The sequence below is a fragment of the Arachis stenosperma genome, chromosome 10, assembly GCF_014773155.1.
Source record: "Arachis stenosperma cultivar V10309 chromosome 10, arast.V10309.gnm1.PFL2, whole genome shotgun sequence".
Lineage (NCBI taxonomy): Eukaryota > Viridiplantae > Streptophyta > Magnoliopsida > Fabales > Fabaceae > Arachis > Arachis stenosperma.
The window spans coordinates 101,072,570-101,098,480 of NC_080386.1; the positions used below are offsets into that span (position 1 = coordinate 101,072,570).

Genomic DNA, 25,911 nt, shown 5'->3' on the forward strand with positions numbered 1-25,911 from the left:
TTTACAGAAAAAGTGAGTTTTATGATTTTCTTGATTTGTGATTTTGGTTTATAATTATCTTATCAACAAGGGATTCAAATTGAAATTATAATTTTAGGATTTTAAATAAATTTAAAAAAATTATGGTTCAAAGTAATTGATTTAAGAATAAATGATTTTTTAGTCTTTTGAAAAAGGAGTTTGATATTGATCTTGTTTTGGAGATTTTGGAAAAATGTTACAAAATCGGTATTTGGATTAAAGGAAAAAATTTTGGATTCTTAAAGACGATAATCAGAGTGACGCAGCGGAAGGCGAGAGGGAACATCGACATGGTAGGATAAAGGAGAATATATCACGCGGTTCAAATTTTCGAGGGCGAAAATCTTATTAGGAGGGGAGAATGTAAGAACCGGAGTTTTTCACAAAAAACCGTTTTAATAAAATAGTTTTTAGTGCCCAGAATAGATTTAAAATTTAGAAGTTTTATAAGAAAACTGAACATATTGTATATTAAAAAACTTAAACACAAATATCTCAAAACTAATTTCAAATATTGGAAATATAGGTTGTTATATACTTGCTTTTAGAATCTTCAAATACTATTTAATTCCTTTTTAGACGTTTCTTGCAAAATTATTTAAAAAATGTATTATGCTTCATGTAAATAATTTAAATCACAACCATAACTTATGCAATGAAAAAATTAATAATAATATTATTAGAGCTGAAATAAATTAAAATTTGTAACTTACATAGACAATTGAGCTCGACATTTTTTCCTTGATTCAAAGTCATCTATTATTGAATATGTACTGAAAGTAGCTGCAATTTCTTTTTCAATGTAAATGACTAAATTATCTGCAAGAAAATTCGTCTGTCATTTTACTCTGAAGCCTTATTTTAATAATTTCCATTGCCAAGAAAGCTCTTTCTGTTGTTGCTGTAGATACTAGAAGAGTCAAGACATTGCGAATCAGTCTATCAACCAAATGATAGGTTCTTGATTTTCTTTTTTCTTTTGATATTTGACATAACTCAAAAAGTGTCCCAACATCTTTTAGATGATTCGGCATATCAAATGCATAATGTTGCAATTGAGCATTCAAAAGAATCCTTTCATGATCAGAAAAATCTGAAGGAAAAAACTTTTCAGCTAACTTCCATATATTCTGAATATTAAACAACTTAGAATTATCTTTAGAGTTCAAAGCAGTACTTAAAGTCAAAAGCTCCATGATTTCCTCATTGAATCTACTATTTAACTCTTGAATTTGAGGGGTCAATTGCTGCCAAAAACAGATCTACTCGATAATGATGCTCGATTGTTATCTTTGGTTGACGAGATCAACCTCTTCCAACCGTGTATTGTGTACTCATATCAGAGATGTCAATTTTATGTTTCTCACAAAATTTCTTAACAATCTCAAGTGAATTGCACTAACCATTTTTCCTCAATTTTTGAAGAAGTAGTTTTGATGTGGAAACAACATGCATTGCATTCAAAATATCTTGGGATTTTTGTTGTAATACTTGGCACAAAATATTAGTAATCCCCATAATTTCCTTCATCAAATGTAATGAAAAAACAAATTCAAACGAGGATAACACTTTGTTGATACCATAAGCCTCATCTCTTTGAGAAGAAGTTGTACCATCATCAATAATGTTATTAAGAACGGTATGAGTAGCTGCAAACATTCTTATCAAGCTACAAATAGAATGAAAGTGAGAACTCCATCTTGTATCTCCAGCTCTTTGTAAAGTGCCCATTTGATTTGCACATTGACTTGTTTCTAGCTCATCATTGGCAATCAATTTTGCATTTTCAATTTCTTGATCTTCTTGTAGTTGATCATGTCATTTGCAAAATACACCAACAATATTGACAATAGCAGTCAATTGTGTGAAGAACTCATGAATTTGAAGTACTTCCCTTGAAGCAGCCACCAGTGCTAACTGCAATCTATGATCAAAACAATGGACATAATATGCTTGGCGGCAATCATTTAGAAATAAAGCTTGTAAACTATTTCATTTCCCTCTCATATTGCTAGCACCATCATACCCCTAATCTCGAATGTTTTCAATTTGGAGATTATAAATAAAAAGCACAGACACCAACTCTTTTTTCAAAGTCAAGGCACTAGTATTACTAGCATGTACAAGATCAAAGAAGCGTTCACGAACAAAACCATCCACATCAACAAATCTCAAAACAATAGCCATTTGCTATTTTTTAGATTCATCACGAGCTTGATCAATGATAATACAAAATTTGGCATCTCCAGTATCCTTTCTTATTGAGTGTCTCACCATTGTAGCAAGAACATGTAAAATTTCTTTCTAAACATCACTTGAAGTATATTTAGCAAATCTAAAACAGGCTTCTGAACACTACTATTGTAAAAACCCAAAAACTTTAATTCAATAAAGTTACCTCGATTATCTGAACTCGAGCTTTCATCATGGTCTCTATAAGCGTAACCTTGAAAAGTCAACCATCTAATACAATCAATAGATGCTCCAAGTCTACGTCAATTATTTTCAATTTCCTCTGATGTTTGTCGTTTCATAAGTGTATCAACATGTTGTGATTGCTTCATCAAATCATCACATGATTTTGTTGCCCTATGATAGATCGAATTGGGGCCTTTGCCAATGTGGTTCAAAAGAGGACAATCTTTTTCACTATTTACCTTCTTCCAACTTCTGAAGCCGTTTTCAACGAAAGCATTTGAACCTGTGTTGATTGAAGATTCCACAGCAAATAGGTAGTATGGTAAACAATATACAGTATCATCTTCAATAGAATACTCTAACCATGAACAGTATAATTCAAACCAAGAAGCTTGAAAACGATGACGGTGACTTGTATCGCTCGAGAAAGGATAATTATCAAGTATTGGTTGATTTGCTCCAGCTTTAAGATAAGATCGACGAATTTCATCTCTTTTACTTGGATAAAACTTCCAAATCATTGGTCGAATTCCTGGATCTCTTACTAAATGACATACTTCCATTTGTTCAGGATTAAGTCGTGGGCGCTTTGACTTTGAACTATCTTGTTGAGGAGCTAAAGTACTCATGTTTGATGCCTCAAGTATTGAAGAGGTTGGTGTTGATGTAACAACATTAGAAACATTTTCACTCTTCCGGCTAGTCTTTTTAAAAAAAGTGTCTATTATTTTCATCTTGCTCATGATTCAACTAAATTCTTACAATTGAGAATTTACATAGATAATAAGATAAACATTATGCAACTTAACTAAACTCAATTTATTTTATTTTTTGCAAATCAATAATATCAATGTCACAAACAATTAATAATGAGAAAAAAATTTAAAAACAATACAAGGATAACATTATAATTACATGATTATCATCTTCAATTTTTTTCTAAAACCTAAATTATTATTATAAGATTATAATCTAGATAAATAAATAAATATATAAATTATTCAAAAAACAAATAAAAGAAATAACTTACAAAAGAAAGAAGAATGAGAGATGATAATGGAAGACCAAAGACTACTTGCTATCTTTTAAGTTGTAATGATAATGAAAATATGGAATGATGTTTTGTTTTCTAATTGAAAGAAGAGGGAAGAATGGAAGAAGTGATTTGTTGACTTCTTGTTGCTACCCTTTCAAATTCTTCACTTCTAATATGGATAAGGGCTTTTTTTAACTAAGCATATGGCCCATTCATAATCCAAATAATACACTACTTTTAAATTTTTTTTTGCTTCACCTATTGTTTGAATGAACATTACGGAGAAGAAAATAATTTTTCAAAGGAGGAGGCCATATGTTTTTTTTAAAGGGGGCACTCTTATTTTTTATTTTTTTTTTTTTAGGAGGGCCACTACATACGTAGCTTTGCTCCTGAGTGAACCTAACTCAATTCACAAATGAACCGAATTTGATTCAAATTTGAATAAACAGTTAAAAAATTACTTATAGAATAAAAAATTTGGTCAATACTTATCACCAGCATCAAGTGAACCTCAATTTACACACAAATGAACTGAAATAAACTAAAAAATGAACCGAAATTATTTAATGATGGCATCAGAGAAAACCAGAACTAATAAAGATATTAGCAAAATGTTGGTGTTATTGTTGATGACGATAAAGAAAAAGGAAAAGAAAAAGAAAAAGACGCAACATTGGGAAAAGAGGAGGAGGAGGAGGAGGACCTGCGAAAAAGAAAAAGAAGGAGGAGAAGAAGAAGGGAAAAAGAAGAACATGCGCGAATTTGAAAGAAGAAGAAGGAAAAGTGTGATTTAAAAGGTTGTTATAACAACTTGGTTAGACTTGGTTAAGTATTTTGTTTGGATGTAAAGCTTTATTCTTTCCAATATTCTTATCCAACTTTAATCCTAAAAAATATGTTGGTCATTTTAAATCTGTAATGTTTACTAGCTTCTTTAAAATTAAAATTTTTAATTTCTCTTTATTTTTCTCACGATATCCCTCAATCCGATAGGCCAATAACTAATCTACTGCGGATATGAACTCCATTTGAGGCCAATAACTAATCTACTGTGGATCTGACTCCATTTAAAGATCTGTCACTGGCCAATGTATTGCTGGATACACAAGACGGGATTCGAACATCCGACTACACTTATTTACGCGGACGTGTGAGCTGGCCACTTCATTAACCCAGGTTGGTTAAATATTTTAATGTCTAGTAGAAGTAAACAAAATTATGTTTAAAGGGTTATTTTATTCTTTTTAAAATTACTTCCAAATTCTTTTAACTTTTTTTTTTTGTTATAATTTTATAATAGTTCAATATCAATTCTAAAATCATCAAATAAATATAAACATCTTTTTTTTTTTTACTTCTCAAAAGAAATTGTAATGCTCCAAACTTGAATATCGCTTGCCTTCTAATCGCTAAGTAAATATTCCAATACTTCGGACAAACTAATGAAAGAATCAAAGAATGGCTTAAGCTTAAGTGGGTACGGGACTATTGTACACGCGGTTTCAAATAGCGAAATTGCAGTGTTGGGGAGTTTCAATCACTTAATTTGAGGGTTTGTTTAGACTTCAAATTAGATTGTGGTTTTCGGTCTAGTTTTCTGCAATACAGTGAACTTTCGTCCAAATGGTTAATAGTATAGTACAAAAAGAATGAGTACACAACATTTTTCGCCAGATAGAACATCTCAGAAAAAGAATATCCATGATCATTGGTATTACAGAAAAGGAACTAACATGCTCATGTTCCTAAGGTCCAAAGACAGAACAGCTACTTCTTGACACTGATGATGATCCCTCATTTTGTGTAGGGAAGAATTTCATCATTCAATGCTCTTTTCTTATATCAACACATAACGAAAAGAATAACACTAAAATTCACAGAAATGTAATAATGAAAGAATAGATGAAAAAAAAAAAAGAAAAAACCACTATTACATTTAGCAATGTGTTCAGCCCTACCTCCTTTCTTCTTTATCTACACACCCCAAAAATACAAAACAGTCCAAAACTTTTGTGCAACCATTGCAGAGCGCGTCATATCCATTGAAATTGCTTCTTCCATGATGCAAGCAACCCAAGTATAGATGGAAAAAACTCCTCCAGGCTCACGAGTCATCACACCTCAATCCACAAATTTCCAAAACAGGACCATCTCTGTTCACAAATGGGTTGATCCTAACCCACATGAGTGTCAAAATGGAAGCCAAAAGGATTGACCAAACCAAAACAATGGTTGGCATTCTATCTTGTTTCCCAAGTAACCCTTTGAGGAATGGGTAGAGATGGATAATCACCCACAATGCAAAGAACAATCTACCAAAGAGAGGTCCCCATGAGTCGTAACCATTGTTGATGGCATCCGAGACACCAACCACAACCCCAACAATGTTTATGATCAGTAGAGTTGTGGGAGGGATCAATAGCGATGTCCACTTGAAGATATAGAGCTCTGAGAATTCTCCATCATCGGCTGCTTTCGAGGTCACAGTGAAATTTGTATCGACTCCAGCCAAGACCTTCAGCAAACCCTGGAAAAGGGCAAACAGATGAGAAGAAACACCTCCTATCACCCAAAACTGTTCGTTCCTCCACCAATCATCTATGCCAACACCACCCCACTGCATCTCAAGGATACCCGTTGCTGCGATGGATATGAAGAGGGCCATGAATACAAGACTTGCATAGTTGCTAATCTGCATATTTAGAAAGCATAAGTGCATGATAGAAGCCATGACAACACTCTGGTTTCCATTGATATACTTTAAAGAGAATGCACAAAAGCATACCTCAGGTACAATAAATTTTCCTGTCAAGAGACATATAGCAGGCAGAGTACAGTAGACAACCAATGGGATGGAGGTCCAAGGGTATACAACACTGTTTATGTATGAAAATCGTTCTAACCACTTCAACCCACCACCGTAGCCATACCAGATTGGACAATGTTTGCTCATGAAAATCTCAACAGATCCAAGGGCCCACCGTAGAACCTGATGCAGACGATCTGAAAGGTTGATTGGTGCTGACCCCTTGAATGCAGGCCTCTTAGGAATGCAATACACAGACCGCCAACCATGACAATGCATTTTGAATCCAGTCAAGATATCCTCCGTCACAGAACCATAAATCCACCCAACCTGGTGAGGAGCAGAAAATTAATAGCACAGGGAAGAGATGTGAGAACTAATAACTATAATAATTATTCAAAGAATAAAAGCAGTTTTTTCTTTAGTACTTACTTCTTTTCCCCATTCAGTTTTATCTTCATAACCACAGCTAATGACTTGGATGGCTTCTTTTAAAAGAGAGGCAGGGCTCACATCCTGTGGAACCCCACCATTTTCCAGAAGTGTAGAAGCAACAAATACAGGAGACTGCCCAAACCTCTTCTCCAACTTTATTTGATTCAGATTTGATGACTTCTCTGCCATGGATCCTGTGACGAAATCTAAACATGTAAGCTATCCATGAACTTTATTACCCAAAGTGCTTTAATTTGCAAGAATAGTTGAAAGAAACAAAATCTTACCTTCAATCTTCTCAATATTTTCAAGTGCATGTATCTGCTTTGAAGCTTCCCTGTGCTTCACCTTCTTTTTGGTGTTGCCATTCTTTTTCTTACGAGATCCACAGCACAGACAGCACCATTTCGGCCAACAATTACAGGTTTTGCTTGGGGGCTTCTTCTTGGCAGGTGCATCATATCCATAAAGTGCTACCCTTCTAAAAACACACCCAGTTCCAACATAAATAGGTCCTTGTATTCCGTCCAATCCCTTCATGTTGATCTGTTTACAATTTGGGAGTTAGTACTAATCATATTAGAAAGCATAAGAAATATAGGCAGAAAGCAAGCTATAGAGAACTTACATCGAAAAATACAACATTCCGGTTTGAGTATCTATCATGCCTATCAATCCCATCAAATCTTTGAGGAAATTGTACATAGCAAACTTTCTTCCCAACTTGAGGGTCCATCATAAAACACATAGCTTCTCTAAGTGCCTTGCTATTGTTAATATAGTGATCACAATCAACATTCAGAAGATAAGGCGCATTTGAGATAATTGCAGACACCCGGACCTTCAGAAAATATTATCACCACAAAAATGCATGTCAGAAAAGAATTGAGACCAAGACATCATTAGCTGACTTAGTTAAGCCTGAACCAAAATAAAAGTAACTTGAGGCCTACCAGAGAATTCATTGCCCCTGCCTTTTTGTGGTGATCAAAGCCTGGTCTCTTCTCTCGAGAAACATAAACTAAACGAGGTAACTCATTCCCTTCAATGTCACGAATACCATCTTGACCGAGGAAGACCTGTAAAATTTTATAAAAACAAAGATGTTGAAGTTTCTAATTTAGCATCACAAAAAATGAAAAACCACTTTTGTGAGAAACACAGTCTTACCTGAATCATGCCAGGATGATCCCTCACATTATTTCCAGGCCATGGAGTACCATCCTGCATGGTCCATCCATCCTCAGGAACCTTTTGTGCAGTTGCCACCAAACTGTTAATCCTCACCTTAAATTCTTCATAATCTCGCTGTAACATGCAAAAGGGGGAAAATGGCCAATTAATTGCTTAACTTTTTTTCAAACTTATTCATACTGAATTTCACCAAGACACGCATGCACATAACACTTTTACTGTGTAGTTTCTACAGAAAACCCTTTAATTTTCAACTTGTAAATTGTCTCCTTGATTTTAACAATCACAATTGGGGCAGTCTATAATGTAATATTCCATCCAAACAATTCTTTTAAATAGCAGGGTCAAATGAGAATTGATGCATACTTTGAGAAAGGAAAAGTCTCAATTTAACAGGTCACACTATATGCAAAATAATTAGGATTAAGGTTCATTACTGGATGTAGCCAATAAATTATGCAGGATAGGAAATCTAATAGCCAACAAATATAAAGTGAAAAAAGTGTAGGCAAAGAAAAAAATTCAAAACCTTCATTGCTCTTCTTTCCCGGACAAATGCTGGATGTACTTTATTTTTTAGATAATCAATCTTCTGGTTGAAATACCATTCTGGGGCACGGGGCTCAATATTATATTTTTTACAAAATGGTACCCATCTCCTGGCAAACTCAGATGTTTCAGAAAGTGCTTCAAAAGTAAGCATGGCAGCACCGTCATCTGAGACATAGCATGCAACTTTATCTACTGGATAATCAACAGCAAGGATAGACAGAACAGTGTTTGCCGTTATCAGAGGAGGTTCTTTCATGGGATCAACTGTACTGACAAAAACATCTACACTCGACAACTCAGATGGTTTCCCTTCTTTTTCATACCTGCATTTGTTTATGAATCATATATTGAGGCAATATACTCCAAAAATTAAGCATCAAAAATAGAATGAGATATCAATATCATAGCAACTATACTAAAACTTGATCAACAAATAAAAAGCAGCAGTTGCAGCAGCCTCAATTACCTCAGCGATAAACGATCAAGGTATGTTTCTCGCTGTATTGGGTACCATTTTGGAAACTGATCCATAATCCATGATACGGCAAACCATACCTCACAAATGACTGATGTCAACCACAACCCATATGCATCATTAACTGGATGGAGAATTCTATAATGAAAGAAAAGCCCAAGAACTACAAGACGGAGTATTATAATCATTCTGTATGGGTTTATCTTGCTTGAAGGGATAGGTAACTTCCGAGAAAGCGGCTGCCTGCCTTCATCCATCCTGACAGAACATAACAAGGGAGGAAATGTTTAAAGAAATGCTAAGCAAAACAAAATTATATGGCCAAGATTTAAAAACAAAATTTCTTTGTAGTTAAACTTATGCACAACCCCACCACAATATCTAACAACATAGCAGTCACACAGATTGCTCAGCTAAGAGATATTCATTTATGTTCCAACTACATATGGATTGCCACCATATTATAACAAAGCGATGAAAACTCTTAATTTCACTACAATCAATCAAGCAAAGGAATAATTTAGTAATGAACAAGAAGTAATAGTATGAGAGTTACATGGGCATATCAGGGTCCTCCAAATCATCACCAAAGTTTCCACCATTGTCGTTCCCTTCATGCTTCACCACCTGAAGTTTGTCATTCTGCCTTTTCTTCCACTCTTCCATTTTATCCTTCCAAGCCACACTTCCATACCCATACACTGCAATATCTTTCTTTGGAACCATTGGTCTTGGTTGCACTGAGACAACAGAAGCACCATAGTCACAACATGAACAGCTATATGAAAATGAAACGTAAAAAAAGCACAATGAAGCAGTAGCCCAGGACATACATGGATTAAACGGATCAGTGTAAGGAATGGGATGAACTCTGTTTCCATTATTCATATATGGAGGAACAATTAGAGCATGTCGATCGGAAGATATTTCTGAATCCTATAAAGAATAAAAACAGTATTATATGCAGATTGTTAGTTTAGTACTAATGTGCAAATTGAATTCAAGTAAAATATAAAAATCATCAAAAGGATAATTTGCAAATGCACCTCTTCCCCATATGTCAAAAGTGGGATCTCAGAATTGAGAGGAGCTGAGTCATGTTCAAAATTTGCAGGGTTGCCAGCAATATTAGAATTAGCATAATGTCCGGAAGACACTGCATCCGAAGTGGTTCCAAAGGCATCATGATGCCCATACTCAAACTCATTGTCTAAATCATCAATATCATCCTCATCTTCATCACCTTCAACCCTGGGACTACCTGCAATTCATTGATTAATTAGTATTCGGCACAGTAAAACTAAGTTGTCAAGGAGAGATAATAACATAGCAACAATTTCACCTTTGATGCGTTTGTATCTGGTTTTACACTGTGGACATGCTTGATTCCCTTCTCGTCTCTCGTACTCATAGCAAGGCCGACAAACGGGGAATGCACACTCATTGCACGCAACAAACGGCTCCCCGTCCTCTGTGATTTCTATCTCATCCCCACATATCTGACATTTCTGTCCACTCAATTCTTGGACAGACTTAATCTGATAAGAACAAATGCAGACAAAAAAGGTGTAACTAGCTTTGAGTTCTTCAGTTGTACAATATTTTAGAAAATTGAAAGATCCAATCCTATTGGCATCTTAGTATCTACATTAAACTAATAATTCCCATGAATGTTTAAACATTTTTGTGAACCTGACACGATCTAAGAGTCCAACTTTGCCACAAACCAATCTAATCTGATTTTAAACCCCAAGAGAACCCACAATCCTGAACTCCCAATACCAGAAACTCACAAGCAAATTGGTTTATGACCAACAATTTAGGGGGTTAAACAAGAATAGGAATTCAATACTTGAAAAAATTATCAAGGTTAGCTCCTAGCTACCAAAACGGAACGGGACCCTTATCCTCAACCAATGAATGAAGGCATAGAGACAAAAATGGCCAAGGTTAGCACAGAACCTCATCAAAACTAAGCGTTTTGTCAGAAGTACACGTTGTCATTGATTCATCGAAGAAAACCCAAACGCGAAATCATGTACTTCATATCCCACCGACAGTTTAGAAGAACAGAATAATAAAATAAAGCAAACAATAATATATGTAAAATATGCGTGTATAGCCAAAGAATTAGAAGAAAAATACGCAGAGATTAGTTGCATAAAAAGTTATCAAACCCTATTATTGAAGCAGCCAACAAACCCAGAAGAGAACAAAAAAAAATGCTTTATTGAGATGGAAATGAGAAAGAACAGATGAAAAATTAAATGCAATTGAATGGGAGAGCTTACTCTTGCATTCTCATCGGCATTGATGAGGACGAACTCGTTCCTGTTGTGGGAACCAGCAACGAGTCTACCACCAGTGTGCATCACTATTACCAGTCAATGTTGTTTAGATCAACACCAAAATCACCCAATGCTGTTATCACTACTCGCTCTGAGAGAAGATCCTAGAAGACACGCATACATGAAAACCAAAATGGACTATTTCTTCGTTCGATGCAAGTGACTCTGGAGGCTAAGACGAAAAAAGTAACATAAATGAGCGAAAGAAAGGCAAGGCTTTTGGAGTTGGTGTGTGAGTGTACTTTGATTCCTTGAGAAGCCAAGTTCCCTCTTGAAGCTGTAACCAGCCTGTTCGCAATCTATGCCAGAGAGAGAAAGAGGGATAGAAGAGGGATAGAAGGAAAAAGAAAAGAAAGAAATAAAGAGGAGTAAAACAAAGTATAGATAGTGTTTATGTGGAAGGTTGCGAATACGCGTAACAGAGAAGGTATAGAGAGAGAGAGAGAGGAGAGAGAGAGAGAGAGAATATTATACAAGGGGAAGAGGAAAAAAAATTAGAGAGTGTGTGTGTGTGAGTGATGTAAGGTGGGGCCCGGGCGATGGTGGTGGCGCTGGGCTGTATCGCCCCACCGGAGTTGGGTGAAAACCTTTCTACTCAAGATCAAAATTAATTATGTTTTCCCGTTTGAGAGGTATGAAATGTAAAAGAGTGAGTGGGTTTATCGAGAGAGAGGGAGTTGGAATGAAAGGGAAAGGAAGTATGTTCTGCTCCCGCGGCGTAGATTCATGGCCTTTCAAATATTGTGAAAATTACCTTCACTCCCTCCATCTCACGCGCCTTCTATACATGAACATTTCATTACTACTTCACAATTCAGAAACCAATAGGATAGGAGAGGCGATAGATAGGTGTGCGGACCACAGCTGGACTCTGTTGACTGTGCCTCTGTGCTTTGCCTTTACTACTACTATATTATTCATTAATTATTCATTCATTAATCGCCCAATGTGATTAGCTCCCTTTCTACTTTCCAGATCTGCAGCTTCATATCTACTAGTTGAAACTCTTTTAAACCACAGATCATTAATAGATCATTCTTGAATTAACATAATTAGATAGAACTTGTGATTAAATTCCTGATTTTTTGTTGACTTTAATTTTAATGAATTCAGAGTATGACTAATTTTATATAATTATTTGATTAAATTTATGAATTTAGTTCTCTTTTAAATTCTAAAATACATACAAATTAAATTCTTTTTTCTTTTAAAATAATATTTTTTACTTTATCGGTTTGTCTTAATAAGCCACAATAAATTTTAAAATATATCATTAACTTCAAAAATATATTAACTTAAATAACTAAAAAATAGTAAATATTATATCATAATTATCTTCGAACATATATATAAATTAGAGTAAAATATGTTTTTTTTCGGATAATTCACCTTTATAAACCAAAACAACTTTAAAATTACCTGAATCCCCCAAATCCAAAAATACTATGTAATTGTCTTCAATTATATTTCTATGTAAATCAAATTCATTGAATTCGAATTAAGGCATCTTGTAGTAAATCGAAGTTATAAGTTTCGAATTATATAGTCAATACTAAATCGAATCAATCAAATTCGATTTAGCCCCATTAGTAAATCGAATCCACTAAAATCGATTTACTAACATTAGTGGCTAATAAACCACTATTTTATGGTTTATATTGTGTTTAATTGTGTGGTTTTATCATGATCCTTACCCACTTATTCATTAATTTAGCATGCATTTATATTTCCTTCCTGAAATTATTACATGATTGAAAACTGCTTCCTAGAGACTTTTTAATTATGCATTTTAGTTCTCCTTTATCCCATTCGATGTCGTGATCTGTGTGTTAAGTGTTTCAGGCTTTATAGGGCATGGATGAGTTGGAGATTAGAAAGGAAGCTAGCAAAAATGGAAGGAACACAAGAAATTGAGGAGGTAATCAGCGAGAAGTGACGCGGCTGCATGGCTCATGCGTTCGCGCGAAAGAGGAAAAATCGCAGTGACGCGGCCGCATGGCTCACGCGACCGCGCGGAATCGAAAAGCACACGTGACGCGGAGGCGTGGACGACGCGAACGCGTGATGTGCGCGATCTGCAGAATCTGCAAATTTCGTTGGGAGCGATTTTGGGCCCTATTTTGACCCAGTTCTCGGCCCAGAACAGCAGACTAGAGCCAGAGAACATGCAGAAACCAGAGACAACATTCATTCTACACAGTTTTTAGTTTTAGATCTAGTTTTTACTCCTCCTCTAGGTTTTTCTCTCTACAGATTGATAGTTTTTGGGATTTTATTTTTCTCTCACTTTTTGCATTGGGATATTGAGAAGAGTTATTACCTCATCAAGACTTCGTCATTCTAGTTCGTTTTCTTTAATTGGCTTTACTCTTCCATGTCCTTTGCTTTGTTAATTTTACCATTGGAATATTATTAGGATTTATTTAATACAAGGATTACTTTTATTTTTATTTGATTATTTTGATTTTTATTCACAATGTCTTTCTTTAATTCCTTTTCATATGTCATGAATTTTACATTCACAATGAGCGAGTAGTTCCCTAACTTGATGGGGAGTTGATTGAAAGGAACCAATTGAGTTGGAAGACTTGAAAGAAAAATTGTAATTGGGTTATTGTTGGCTTGCCCTCTAGTCACTAACACCAATCTCTTTTAATTAAGTGGATTGCAACTTGTGAATGGGCATAGCATCCCAACTTGTTTAACTTTCCCTTACCTAGTAAGAGATAACTAAACAGGATAACCTTTAATTATCAATTAATCTAGAGAGTAATCCAACAATAGCGGAACTTCCAACTAATCAACTCCCAATCAAGGCTTTTATTTACATTATTCAATTTCTCCAATTTTATTTCTTGTTTACTCAATTCAAACCTTTTTGAAAACATCTGATTAATAAAATAGCACACTTTTCTGCAACTCGTTGGGAGACGACCTGGGATTCATACTCCCAGTATTTTAAAATTTAAATTTCTGTGACACCTTTCTAAATTGATAAGTGGATTTCTGGTGAGTTAAGAACTATACTTGCAACGTACACATTTTAATAATTTTTAATTCACCAATTTCAGCCTCATCAATTTTTTGCGCCGTTGCTGGGGAGTTGCAACAGTGTGTTAATTTATTGATTGGTATTTATTTTTATTGGAATTCTTTTTCTTTTCATTCTATCACTATGAACTGTACGTTTCTTTCGTTAAATGACATGTTCGCTTCCTGATCCAAGCTTGCCAACATTTGACCCTGAAATTGAAAGAACTCTTTCACATATAAGGCGAGCTAGGCGTAGGCGACTCCTCTTTGAGGATGAACCTGAACCATCATTTAAGGAAGAAACAAACCCCCTTTCTACTGATCCAGTTCATTTACGTGCAGGTGACATGGCAGCGCCCAGAAGAGTCACCATCCAGGAGGAAGGAGCCCCTGATTTTACGCTCCAACCATTCCAGGCACACCACCCAGCAGTAGCTGTAGATTTTGAAATAAAATCTTCACTACTCAACTTGATGCCCAAATTTCATGGCTTACCTGCTCAAGAGCCTATCAAGCATCTTAGGGATTTCCAGACCGCTTGTTCTACTGTTAAGCGTGATGGCGCTGATGAAATCTCTATTCTATTAAAAGCCTTCCCGTTTTCTCTGGAGGGAAAGGCAAGAGAATGGTACTACACTCAGCCCAGAGAAACTGTTTCCAACTGGGATACACTTAGGAGAGAATTTCTGGATAAATTCTTTCCAGCTGAAGTTGCTGATAAGCTAAGGAAGGACATGTCTATAATCATTCAGGATGAATCTGAGACCCTCTATGAATACTTGGAACGCTTCAATACACTTCGAGATGCATGTCCCCATCATATGATTGACAAGATAGTTTTGCTCGGTTACTTTACACAGGGTTTGAGATCTCAAGATAGGACCACACTGGAAGGTGCTTGCAATGGTTCTATGAAAAAGTACAAGACTACGGACTATGCATGGCAATTGATCAGAGACTTAGCTGACTCTACTAGGAATCATAGGCAGAGACAAAGTCGGTCAAGAGCTATTGCGGAGGTATCCACTAATACAGAGACTACTGCTATAGCCCAAAGTCTATGTGAAATGACTAACTTGCTGAAACAGATGCAACTGAATCAACAACAACCTCAGCAAGTTCAGCCTTCCCCACCACAGCACAGCCAGCAGTTAGTTCCACAAAGAGTGTGCGGAATCTGTGCAGATTACAGTCACTATACCAATGAGTGTCCGCAGCTCCAACCAGAAGACAACACTGTAGCAGCCACTCATAACTTTCATGACCGCCCCAATCAAGGGTACAATCAAGGTGGCAACTATAACCAAGGATGGCAGGATAACTCTAACCAAGGTTGGAGAGACAATTCTAACCTGGGTTGGAGGGACAATTCTAAAAGAGGAGGCAGAGATAACAATGGAAATCAGAGGTGGAATAACAATAACAATTTCAGGCAGCAGAATCAGACTCAATCCTACAGAGCACCTCATTTAAGACAACCTCAAGCCTCTCAGCAAACTTCTCAGACCACTGGCATCTCTTCATCTCCTAATGATGAATTACTACAAGCCATTGATTAGAGACATCAGGCTATGGAGAATAGTATTAAAGCAACTATGAATGTTTTGACTTCTACTTTACAAACTCTTGTCTCACAGATTGGATCAATGAACAACTCCAACAACCAGTCCTCAAGCTCTGGTGGACTCCCCTCTCAACCATTACCCAACCCAAAGGGTGGTATTAATGCCATCACCCTAAGGTCTGGAACCACACTACAGGAGAGAAATCAGGAGGAGCCAAGCCCACCAAAACACGCCTCAGCTGAAGAGGTAGTAGAAGTAGAAGATGTTGAAGAGGAAGAGGACATACAGGACATAGCTGAGAGAGAAAAAGCTCAACCACAGGAGGAAGCACCAAAAGGCGTAGACACTGCAAAAAACACCACTCCCATTCCATTTCTATAACTCGCAAGGAAGCCCAGGAAGTAGTTGGAACCTGACCCCAAAATGGTAGAAATCTTCAAAAAGGTTGAGGTAACTGTTTTCCTTTTTGATGTCATTCAACAGGTACCTAAATATGCAAAGTTTTCTAAAAGATTTGTGCATACATAAAGACAAAATTAATGAATTAGAAACTATTCCTTTAGGAAGTTCTATATCTGCTTTAATGGGAAATTTACCTAAAAAATGTAGTGACCCAGGTCCTTGTATAGTTAGTTGTACTATTGGAGGTGTAATAATTTATGATTGCATGTGTGATTTGGGAGCATGTGTTAGTATAATGCCTTTATCTGTATATGATGTTTTAAGGCTCCCTCCCTTAAAAAGGTCGGCAGCTCATTTTGTGTTGGCAGATAAAAGCATTATTACAGTAGCTGGAGTTGCTGAAGATGTTTTGGTGAACATTAAAGGGCTCACATTTTCCACTGATTTCTATATCTTGGAGATGCCCAATAATGACTCAGATAAGCCATCATCAATCCTACTTGGCAGACCATTCCTGAAGACATCAAGATTCAAATTAGATGCTTTTTCAGGAACATATTCTTTTGAAATAGATGGCCGAATAGTAATCTTCAATTTGAATGGAGTCACAAACAACCCTCCAGAAGATCATTCTATCTTCCAGTGTGATATCATAGATGAAACTGTAGCTGAAATTCACCAGGAAGAGTTGGAAAAAAAGTACACAAAACAAAGTCCAAGTGTGGGGACTCTATTAACTGACAATAAGGATACTTCAGCATTTTCACAAACTCCAGACAATCCAGAGCCTGCCCATGACCAGAAGATAGAGTTGAAACCTCTCCCTCCACATCTCAAATACGCTTATCTTGAAGATGAGCAGAAGTTTCCAGTTATTATTGCACAGGACCTCACTCCTGAATAGGAAGAGCAGTTGCTTCATGTGCTGAGAAAGCACAAGAAAGCAATTGGATGGAGTTTGGCAGACATAGTAGGTATCAACCCTCAAGTATGTGAGCACAGAATATTTTTAGAGGAAGGAGCAAGACCTGTCCGCCAACCCCAAAGAAGACTGAATCCCACTATTTTGGAAGTTGTCAAAAAGGAAGTGACCAGACTATTGGAAGCAGGTATCATTTATCCCATTTCAGACAGTGAATGGGTTAGCCCAGTGCAAGTGGTGCCCAAGAAGTCTGGAGTCAATACAGTGAAGAATGAGCATGGAGAGCTCATAGCAACCAGAGTATAGAATGCTTGGAGAGTCTGCATTGATTACAAGCGTCTCAACCAAGCCACCCGTAAGGATCACTACCCACTCTCATTCATTGATCAAATGCTGGATCGCCTGTCAGGTAAATCACATTATTGCTTTTTAGATGGTTACACAGGTTATTTCCAGATTTATATAGCTCCTGAGGATCAGAAAAAGACTACTTTTACATGTCCTTTTGGGACTTATGCTTACAAGAGAATGCCCTTTGGCTTGTGCAATGTACCAGCTACTTTCCAGAGGTGCATGATGAGTCTTTTCTCTGATCTTATTGAGGACTGTATGGAGGTTTTCATGGATGATTTTAGCATTTATGGTGATTCTTTTAGCCTTTTCTTAGATGGATGGTGCGCGAAATTGTGAACAATACATTTCACAACTCTCATAATCCCCGGTAATGAATCCCAAAAACTTGGTGTTCAATACCATGGTATAAACACAACTTTGCACAACTAACCAGCAAGTGCACTGGGTCGTCCAAGTAATAAACCTTACGCGAGTAAGGGTCGATCCCACGGAGATTGTTGGTATGAAGCAAGCTATGGTCATCTTGTAAATCTTAGTCAGGCAGACTCCAATGGATATGGTGATATACGAATAAAACATAAAGATAAAGATAGAGATACTTATGTAATTCATTGGTGGGAATTTCAGATAAGCGCATGAAGATGCTGTGTCCCTTCCGTCTCTCTGCTTTCCTACTGTCTTCATCCAATCCTTCTTACTCCTTTCCATGGCAAGCTTATGCAAGGGTTTCACCGTTGTCAGTGGCTACCTCCCATCCTCTCAGTGGAAATGTTCAACGCACCCTGTCACGGCACGGCTATCCATCTGTCGGTTCTCGATCAGGCCGGAATAGAATCCATTGATTCTTTTGCGTCTGTCACTAACGCCCCGCCCTCAGGAGTTTGAAGCACGTCACAGTCATTCAATCATTGAATCCTACTCAGAATACCACAGACAAGGTTAGACCTTCCGGATTCTCTTGAATGCCGCCATCAGTTCTAGCCTATACCACGAAGATTCCGGTTAAGAAATCCAAGAGATAAACATTAGAGCCTTGTTTGCTTGTAGAACAAAAGTGGTTGTCAGGCACTCGTTCATAGGAGAGAATGATGATGAGTGTCACATAATCATCACATTCATCATGTTCTTGGGTGCAAATGAATATCTTAGAACAAGAACAAGCGGAATTGAATAGAAGAACAATAGTAATTGCATTAATACTCGAGGTACAGCAGAGCTCCACACCTTAATCTATGGTGTGTAGAAACTCCACCGTTGAAAATACATAAGAACAAGGTCTAGGCATGGCCGAATGGCCAGCCTCCCAATGATCTAAGATAGCATAAAATGAAGATAGCTACCAAGATATCTCAATACAATAGTAAAAGGTCCTACTTATAGAAAACTAGTAGCCTAGGGTGTACAGAGATGAGTAAATGACATAAAAATCCACTTCCGAGCCCACTTGGTGTGTGCATGGGCTGAGCAATGAAGCATTTTCGTGTAGAGACTCTTCTTGGAGTTAAACGCCACCTTTTATGCCAGTTTGGGCGTTTAACTCCCATTTTGGTGCCAGTTTGGGCGTTTAACGCTGGAATTTCTGAAGGTGACTTTGAACGCCGGTTTGGGCCATCAAATCTTGGGCAAAGTATGGACTATCATATATTGCTGGAAAGCCCAGGATGTCTACTTTCCAACGCCGTTGAGAGCTCGCCAATTGGGCTTCTGTAGCTCCAGAAAATACACTTCGAGTGCAGGGAGGTCAGAATCCAACAGCATCTGCAGTCCTTTTCAGTCTCTGAATCAGATTTTTGCTCAGGTCCCTCAATTTCAGCCAGAAAATACCTGAAATCACAAAAAAACACACAAACTCATAGTAAAGTCCAGAAAAGTGAATTTTAACTAAAAACTAATAAAAATATACTAAAAACTAACTAAATCCTACTAAAAACATACTAAAAACAATGCCAAAAAGTGTATAAATTATCCGCTCATCACAACACCAAACTTAAATTGTTGCTTGTCCCCAAGCAACTGAAAATCAAACAAGGTAAAAATAAGAGAATATACTATAGACTCCAAATTATCAATGAAACTTAGCTCCAAATTAGATGAGCGGGACTAGTAGCTTTTTGCCTCCGAACAGTTTTGGCATCTCACTTTATCCTTTGAAATTCAGAATGATTGGCTTCTTTAGGAACTCAGAATCCAGATAGTGTTATTGATTCTCCTAGTTAAGTATGATGATTCTTGAACACAGCTACTTATTGAGTCTTGGCCGTGGCCCAAAGCACTCTGTCTTCCAGTATTACCACCGGATACATACATGCCACAGACACATAATTGGGTGAACCTTTTCAGATTGTGACTCAGCTTTGCTAGAGTCCCCAATTAGAGGTGTCCAGGGTTCTTAAGCACACTCTTTTTGCCTTGGATCACAACTTTATTTCTTTCTTTTTCTTTTCTTTTTCTTTCCTCCCTTTTTTTTTTGTTTTTTTCTTCTTTTTTTTTGTATTCACTGCTTTTTCTTGCTTCAAGAATCATTTTTTTATGATTTTTCAGATCCTCAGTAACATGTCTCCTTTTTCATCATTCTTTCAAGAGCCAACATTCATGAACCACAAATTCAAAAGACACATGCACTGTTCAAGCATACATTCAGAAAACAAAAAATATTGCCACCACATCAAACTAATTAAGCTAGTTTTAAAGATGAATTCGAAATCCTGTACTTCTTGTTATTTTGTGATTAAAATATTTTTCATTTAAGAAAGGTGATGGATTCATAGGACATTCATAACTTTAAGGCATAGACACTAAGACACTAATGATCATAAGACACAAACATGGACAAACATAAGCATAAAAATTCGAAAAACCAGAAAATAAAGAACAAGGAGATTAAAGAACGGGTCCACCTTAGTGATGGCGACTTGTTCTTCCTCTTGAAGGTCTTATGGAGTGCTTGAGCTCCTCAGTGTCTCTTCCTTGTCTTTGTTGCTCCTCTCTCATGATTCTTTGATCTTCTCTAATTTCATGGAGGAGGATGGAATGTTCTTGGTGCTCCACCCTTAGTTGTCCCATGTTGGAACTCAATTCTCCTAGGGAGGTGTTTAGTTGCTCCCAATAGTCTTGTGGAGGAAAGTGTATCCCTTGAGGCATCTCAGGGATTTCATGATGAGTGGGATCTCTTGTTTGCTCCATCCTTTTCTTAGTGATGGGCTTGAGGTCATGCCTTCTCAGTTGAACCGGCTTCCCTCTTGAATCTCTCTTCCATTGAGCGCCCTCTTCACCAATGTCTATGAGGGCTTGGTCCAACCTTTGATCAAAGTTGACCCTTTTTGAGTTTGAAAGGGACCTCAGGGATCACCTTCTTCAAGGCCACAACTTCATAGAAGTGGTCTTGATGCACCCTTGAGATGAATTTCCCCATCTCCCATGACTCGGAGGTGGAAGCTTTTGCCTTCCCTTTCCTCTTTCTAGAGGTTTCTCCGGCCTTGGATGCCATAAATGGTTATGGAAAAGCAAAAAGCACTGCTTTTACCACACCAAACTTAAAAGGTTTGCTCGTCCTCGAGCAAAAGAAGAAAGAAGAGGGTAGAAGAAGAAGAAATGAGGAAGAAGGGAATGGCTTTGTGTTTGGCCAAAGAGGGGGAGAAGTGGTGTTTAGGGTGTATGAAAATGAAGGAGTGAAGATGGGTTTATATAGGGGTGAGGGGAGGGGTAGGGATCGGCCATTATGGGTGGGTTTGGGAGGGAAAGTAGTTTGAATTTGAATGGTGAGGTAGGTGGGGTTTTATGAAGGATGGATCTGAGTGGTGAAGAGAAAGATGGGATTTGATAGGTGAAGGATTTTTGGGGAAGAGGTATTGAGGTGATTGGTGAATGGGTGAAGAAGAGAGAGGGTGGTGGGGTTGGTGGGGATCCTGTGGGGTCCACAGATCCTGAGGTGTCAAGGAAAAGTCATCCCTGCACCAAATGGCATGCAAAATTGCGTTTTTAGCCAATTCTGGCGTTAAACGCCGGGCTGGTGCCCATTTCTGGTGTTTAACGCCAGATTCTTGCCCTTTCCTGGCGTTTAACGCCAGTCTGGTGCCCCTTTCTGGCGTTAAACGCCCAGAATGGTGCCAGACTGGGCGTTAAACGCCCACCTGCTAGCCTTACTGGCGTTTAAACGCCAGTAAGTTCTTCCTCCAGGGTGTGCTGTTTTTCTTCCTGTTTTTCATTCTGTTTTTGCTTTTTCAATTGATTTTGTGACTTCTCATGATCATCAACCTACAAAATAAAATAAAATAACAAAGGAAAATATATAAAATATAACATTGGGTTGCCTCCCAACAAGCGCTTCTTTAATGTCAGTATCTTGACAGAGGGCTCTCATGGAGCCTCACATTTTCTCAGAGCAATGTTCGTTGGAACCTCCCAACACCAAACTTAGAGTTTGAATGTGGGGGTTCAACACCAAACTTAGAGTTTGGTTGTGGCCTCCCAACACCAAACTTAGAGTTTGACTGTGGGGGCTCTGTTTGACTCTGATTTGAGAGAAGCTCTTCATGCTTCCTCTCCATGGTGACAGAGGGGTATCCTTGAGCCTTAAACACAAAGGATTCTTCATTCACTTGAATGATCAGTTCGCCTCTATCAACATCAATCACAGCCTTTGCTGTGGCTAGTAAGGGTCTGCCAAGGATGATGGTTTCATCCATGCACTTCCCAGTCTCTAGGACTATGAACTCAGCAGGGATGTAATGGTTTTCAATCTTCACCAAAACATCCTCTACAAGTCCATGAGCTTGTTTTCTTGAGTTGTCTGTCATCTCTAATGAGATTCTTGCAGCTTGCACCTCAAAGATCCCTAGCTTCTCCATTACAGAGAGAGGCATGAGGTTTACACTTGACCCTAAGTCACACAGAGCCTTCTTGAAGGTCATGGTGCCTATGGTACAAGGTATTGAAAACTTCCCAGGATCTTGTCTCTTTTGAGGTAATTTCTGCCTAGACAAGTCATCCAGTTCTTTGGTGAGCAAAGGAGGTTCATTCTCCCAAGTCTCATTTCCAAATAACTTGTCATTTAGCTTCATGATTGGTCCAAGGTATTTAGAAACTTGCTCTTCAGTGACATACTCATCCTCTTCAGAGGAAGAATACTCATCAGAGCTCATGAAAGGCAGAAGTAAGTCCAATGGAATCTCTATGGTCTCATTTTGAGCCTCAGATTCCCATGGTTCCTCATTAGGGAACTCATTGGAGGTCAGTGCACGCCCATTGAGGTCTTCCTCAGTGGCGTTCACTTCCTCTCCTTCCTCTCCAAATTCGGCCATGTTGATGGCCTTGCACTCTCCTTTTGGATTTTCTTCTGTATTGCTTGGGAGAGTACTAGGAGGGAGTTCAGTAACTTTCTTGCTCAGCTGTCCTACTTGTGCCTCCAAATTCCTAATGGAGGACCTTGTTTCAGTCATGAAACTTTGAGTGGTTTTGATTAGATCAGAGACCATGGTTGCTAAGTCAGAGGGGTTCTGCTTAGAATTCTCTGTCTGTTGCTGAGAAGATGATGGAAAAGGCTTGCCATTGCTAAACCTGTTTCTTCCACCATTATTGTTGTTGAGACCTTGTTGAGGTCTCTGTTGATCCTTCCATGAGAGATTTGGGTGATTTCTCCATGAAGAATTATAGGTGTTTCCATAGGGTTCTCCTAGGTAATTCACCTCTTCCATTGAAGGGTTCTCAGGATCATAGGCTTCTTCTTCAGATGAAGCATCCTTAGTACTACTTGGTGCATTTTGCATTCCAGACAGACTTTGAGAAATCAAATTGACTTGTTGAGTCAATATCTTGTCCTGAGCCAGAATGGCATTCAGAGTATCAATCTCAAGAACTCCTTTCTTCTGATTTGTCCCATTGTTCACAGGATTCCTTTCAGAAGTGTACATGAATTGGTTATTTGCAACCATTTCAATTAGTTCTTGAGCTTCTGCAGGCATCTTCTTCAGATGAAGAGATCCTCCAGCAGAGCTATCCAAAGACATCTTGGACAGTTCAGAGAGACCATCATAGAAAATACCTATGATGCTCCATTCAGAAAGCATGTCAGAAGGACATTTTCTGATCAATTGTTTGTATCTTTCCCAAGCTTCATAGAGGGATTCTCCATCCTTCTGTCTGAAGGTTTGGACTTCCACTCTAAGCTTACTCAATTTTTGAGGTGGAAAGAACTTTGCCAAGAAGGCATTGACTAGCTTTTCCCATGAGTCCAGGCTTTCTTTAGGTTGTGAATCCAACCATGTCCTAGCTCTGTCTCTTATAGCAAAAGGGAATAGCATAAGTCTGTAGACCTCAGGGTCAACCCCATTAGTCTTGACAGTGTCACAGATTTGCAAGAACTCAGCCAAAAACTGATGAGGATCTTCCAATGGAAGTCCATGGAACTTGCAATTCTGTTGCATTAGAGAAACTAATTGAGGCTTAAGCTCAAAGTTGTTTGCTCCAATGGCAGGGATAGAGATGCTTCTCCCATAGAAGTCGGGAGTAGGTGCAGTAAAGTCACCCAGCACCTTCCTTGCATTGTTTGCATTGTTGTTGTTTTCGGCTGCCATGTGTTCTTCTTCTTTGAAGATTTCTGTTAGGTCCTCTGCAGAGAGTTGTGCCTTAGCTTCTCTTAGCTTTCGCTTCAAGGTCCTTTCAGGTTCAGGGTCAGCTTCAACAAGAATACTTTTGTCTTTGTTCCTGCTCATATGAAAGAGAAGAGAACAAGAAAATATGGAATCCTCTATGTCACAGTATAGAGATTCCTTGAGGTGTCAGAGGAAAAGAAAAATAGAAGAAAGAGGTAGAAGAATTCGAACTTAGTGAGATAGAGTTCGAATTGTGCATTGAGGAGGAGTGGTACTCCATAAATGGAAGGATGTGAGAAGAGAGGAGGAAATTTTTCGAAAATTAAGTAAAAGAATTTGAAAGCATTTTTGAAAAACACTAATTAATTTTCGAAAATAAGAGTGGGAAAGAAATCAAGTAATTTTTGAAAAAGATTTTGAAATTAGAAATCAAAAAGGTATGATTAAAAACTATTTTGAAAAAGATATGATTAAAAAGATATGATTGAAAAGTTATGCTTTTAAAAAGATATGATTTGAAAACAATTTTAAAAAGATTTGATTTTAAAAATAATGACTTGGCTAATCAAGAAAAGATATGATTCAAACATTAAACCTTTCTCAACAGAAAAGGCAACATACTTGAAATGTTGAATCAAATCATTAATTGATGGCAAGTATCTTTGAAAAAGGAAAGAAATTGATTTTGAAAACATTTGATTGAAAAGATATGATTTGAAAAAGATTTGATTTTGAAAAACTTTGAAAACTTCAAAAAAAAAATTAATTTGAAAACAAAATCCTCCCCCTTGTGCCATCCTGGCGTTAAACGCCCAGAATGGTACACATTCTGGCGTTTAACGCCCAATGCACTGCCTTTTGGGCGTTAAACGCCCAACCAGGCACCCTGGCTGGCGTTTAAACGCCAGTCTGTCCTTCTTCACTGGGCGTTTTGAACGCCCAGCTTTTTCTGTGTAATTCCTCTGCTGCATGTTCTGAATCTTCAGTTCCCTGTACTATTGACTTGAAAATAGAACCAAGATCAAATAAACAATGCATGCAAGACACCAAACTTAAAATTAGACACTAGACTCAAACAAGAAACATAAAATATTTTTGGTTTTTATGATTTTGAAATTTTTTTTTTTGGATTTTTCGAAAATTAAGTGGAAAAGAAAATAAAGGTATCAAAATTCTTAATGAGAATTCCAGGAATCATGCAATGTTAGTCTAAAGCTTTAGTCTAAAGGAATTAGACATGGCTAGCCAAGCTTCAGCAGGACATTGCATTCAAGAGCTAAATTGATGATAATCAATCAGCTTTGGTGATGATAAGAACATCACCTTGAAACACTAGAATTCATTCTTAAGAACTCTGAAAAATACCTAATCTAAGCAACAAGATGAACCGTCAGTTGTCCATACTCGAACAATCCCCGGCAACGGCGCCAAAAACTTGGTGCGCGAAATTGTGAACAATACATTTCACAACTCTCATAATCCCCGGTAATGAACCCCAAAAACTTGGTGTTCAATACCATGGCATAAACACAACTTCGCACAACTAACCAGCAAGTGCACTGGGTCGTCCAAGTAATAAACCTTACGCGAGTAAGGGTCGATCCCACGGAGATTGTTGGTATGAAGCAAGCTATGGTCATCTTGTAAATCTTAGTCAGGCAGACTCCAATGGATATGGTGATATACGAATAAAACATAAAGATAAAGATAGAGATACTTATGTAATTCATTGGTGGGAATTTCAGATCAGCGCATGA

At 37.5% G+C, this 25,911-nt stretch overlaps 1 protein-coding gene and 1 non-coding gene across 2 annotated transcripts; one reads left to right on the forward strand and one right to left on the reverse strand.

Moving 5' to 3' along the window:
* Positions 1-4,952: 4,952 nt before the first annotated feature.
* On the reverse strand, positions 4,953-11,954 carry LOC130955062 (cellulose synthase A catalytic subunit 6 [UDP-forming]-like). Its single transcript, XM_057881840.1, has 14 exons — positions 11,232-11,954; positions 10,283-10,478; positions 9,987-10,201; positions 9,774-9,876; positions 9,497-9,680; positions 8,932-9,198; positions 8,443-8,788; positions 7,890-8,027; positions 7,673-7,798; positions 7,348-7,560; positions 7,007-7,265; positions 6,717-6,913; positions 6,264-6,614; positions 4,953-6,170 (listed from the first exon to the last, which is right to left on the reverse strand). Exons 1-14 carry the CDS (start codon positions 11,310-11,312, stop codon positions 5,583-5,585), a joined length of 3,264 nt encoding a protein of 1,087 aa, XP_057737823.1. The 5' UTR covers positions 11,313-11,954; the 3' UTR covers positions 4,953-5,582.
* An 11,669-nt stretch (positions 11,955-23,623) lies between these two features.
* LOC130959591 (small nucleolar RNA R71) lies at positions 23,624-23,731 on the forward strand. The gene has a single exon (XR_009078664.1). It is a non-coding gene; the product is annotated as a small nucleolar RNA R71 (small nucleolar RNA).
* Positions 23,732-25,911: the final 2,180 nt, after the last annotated feature.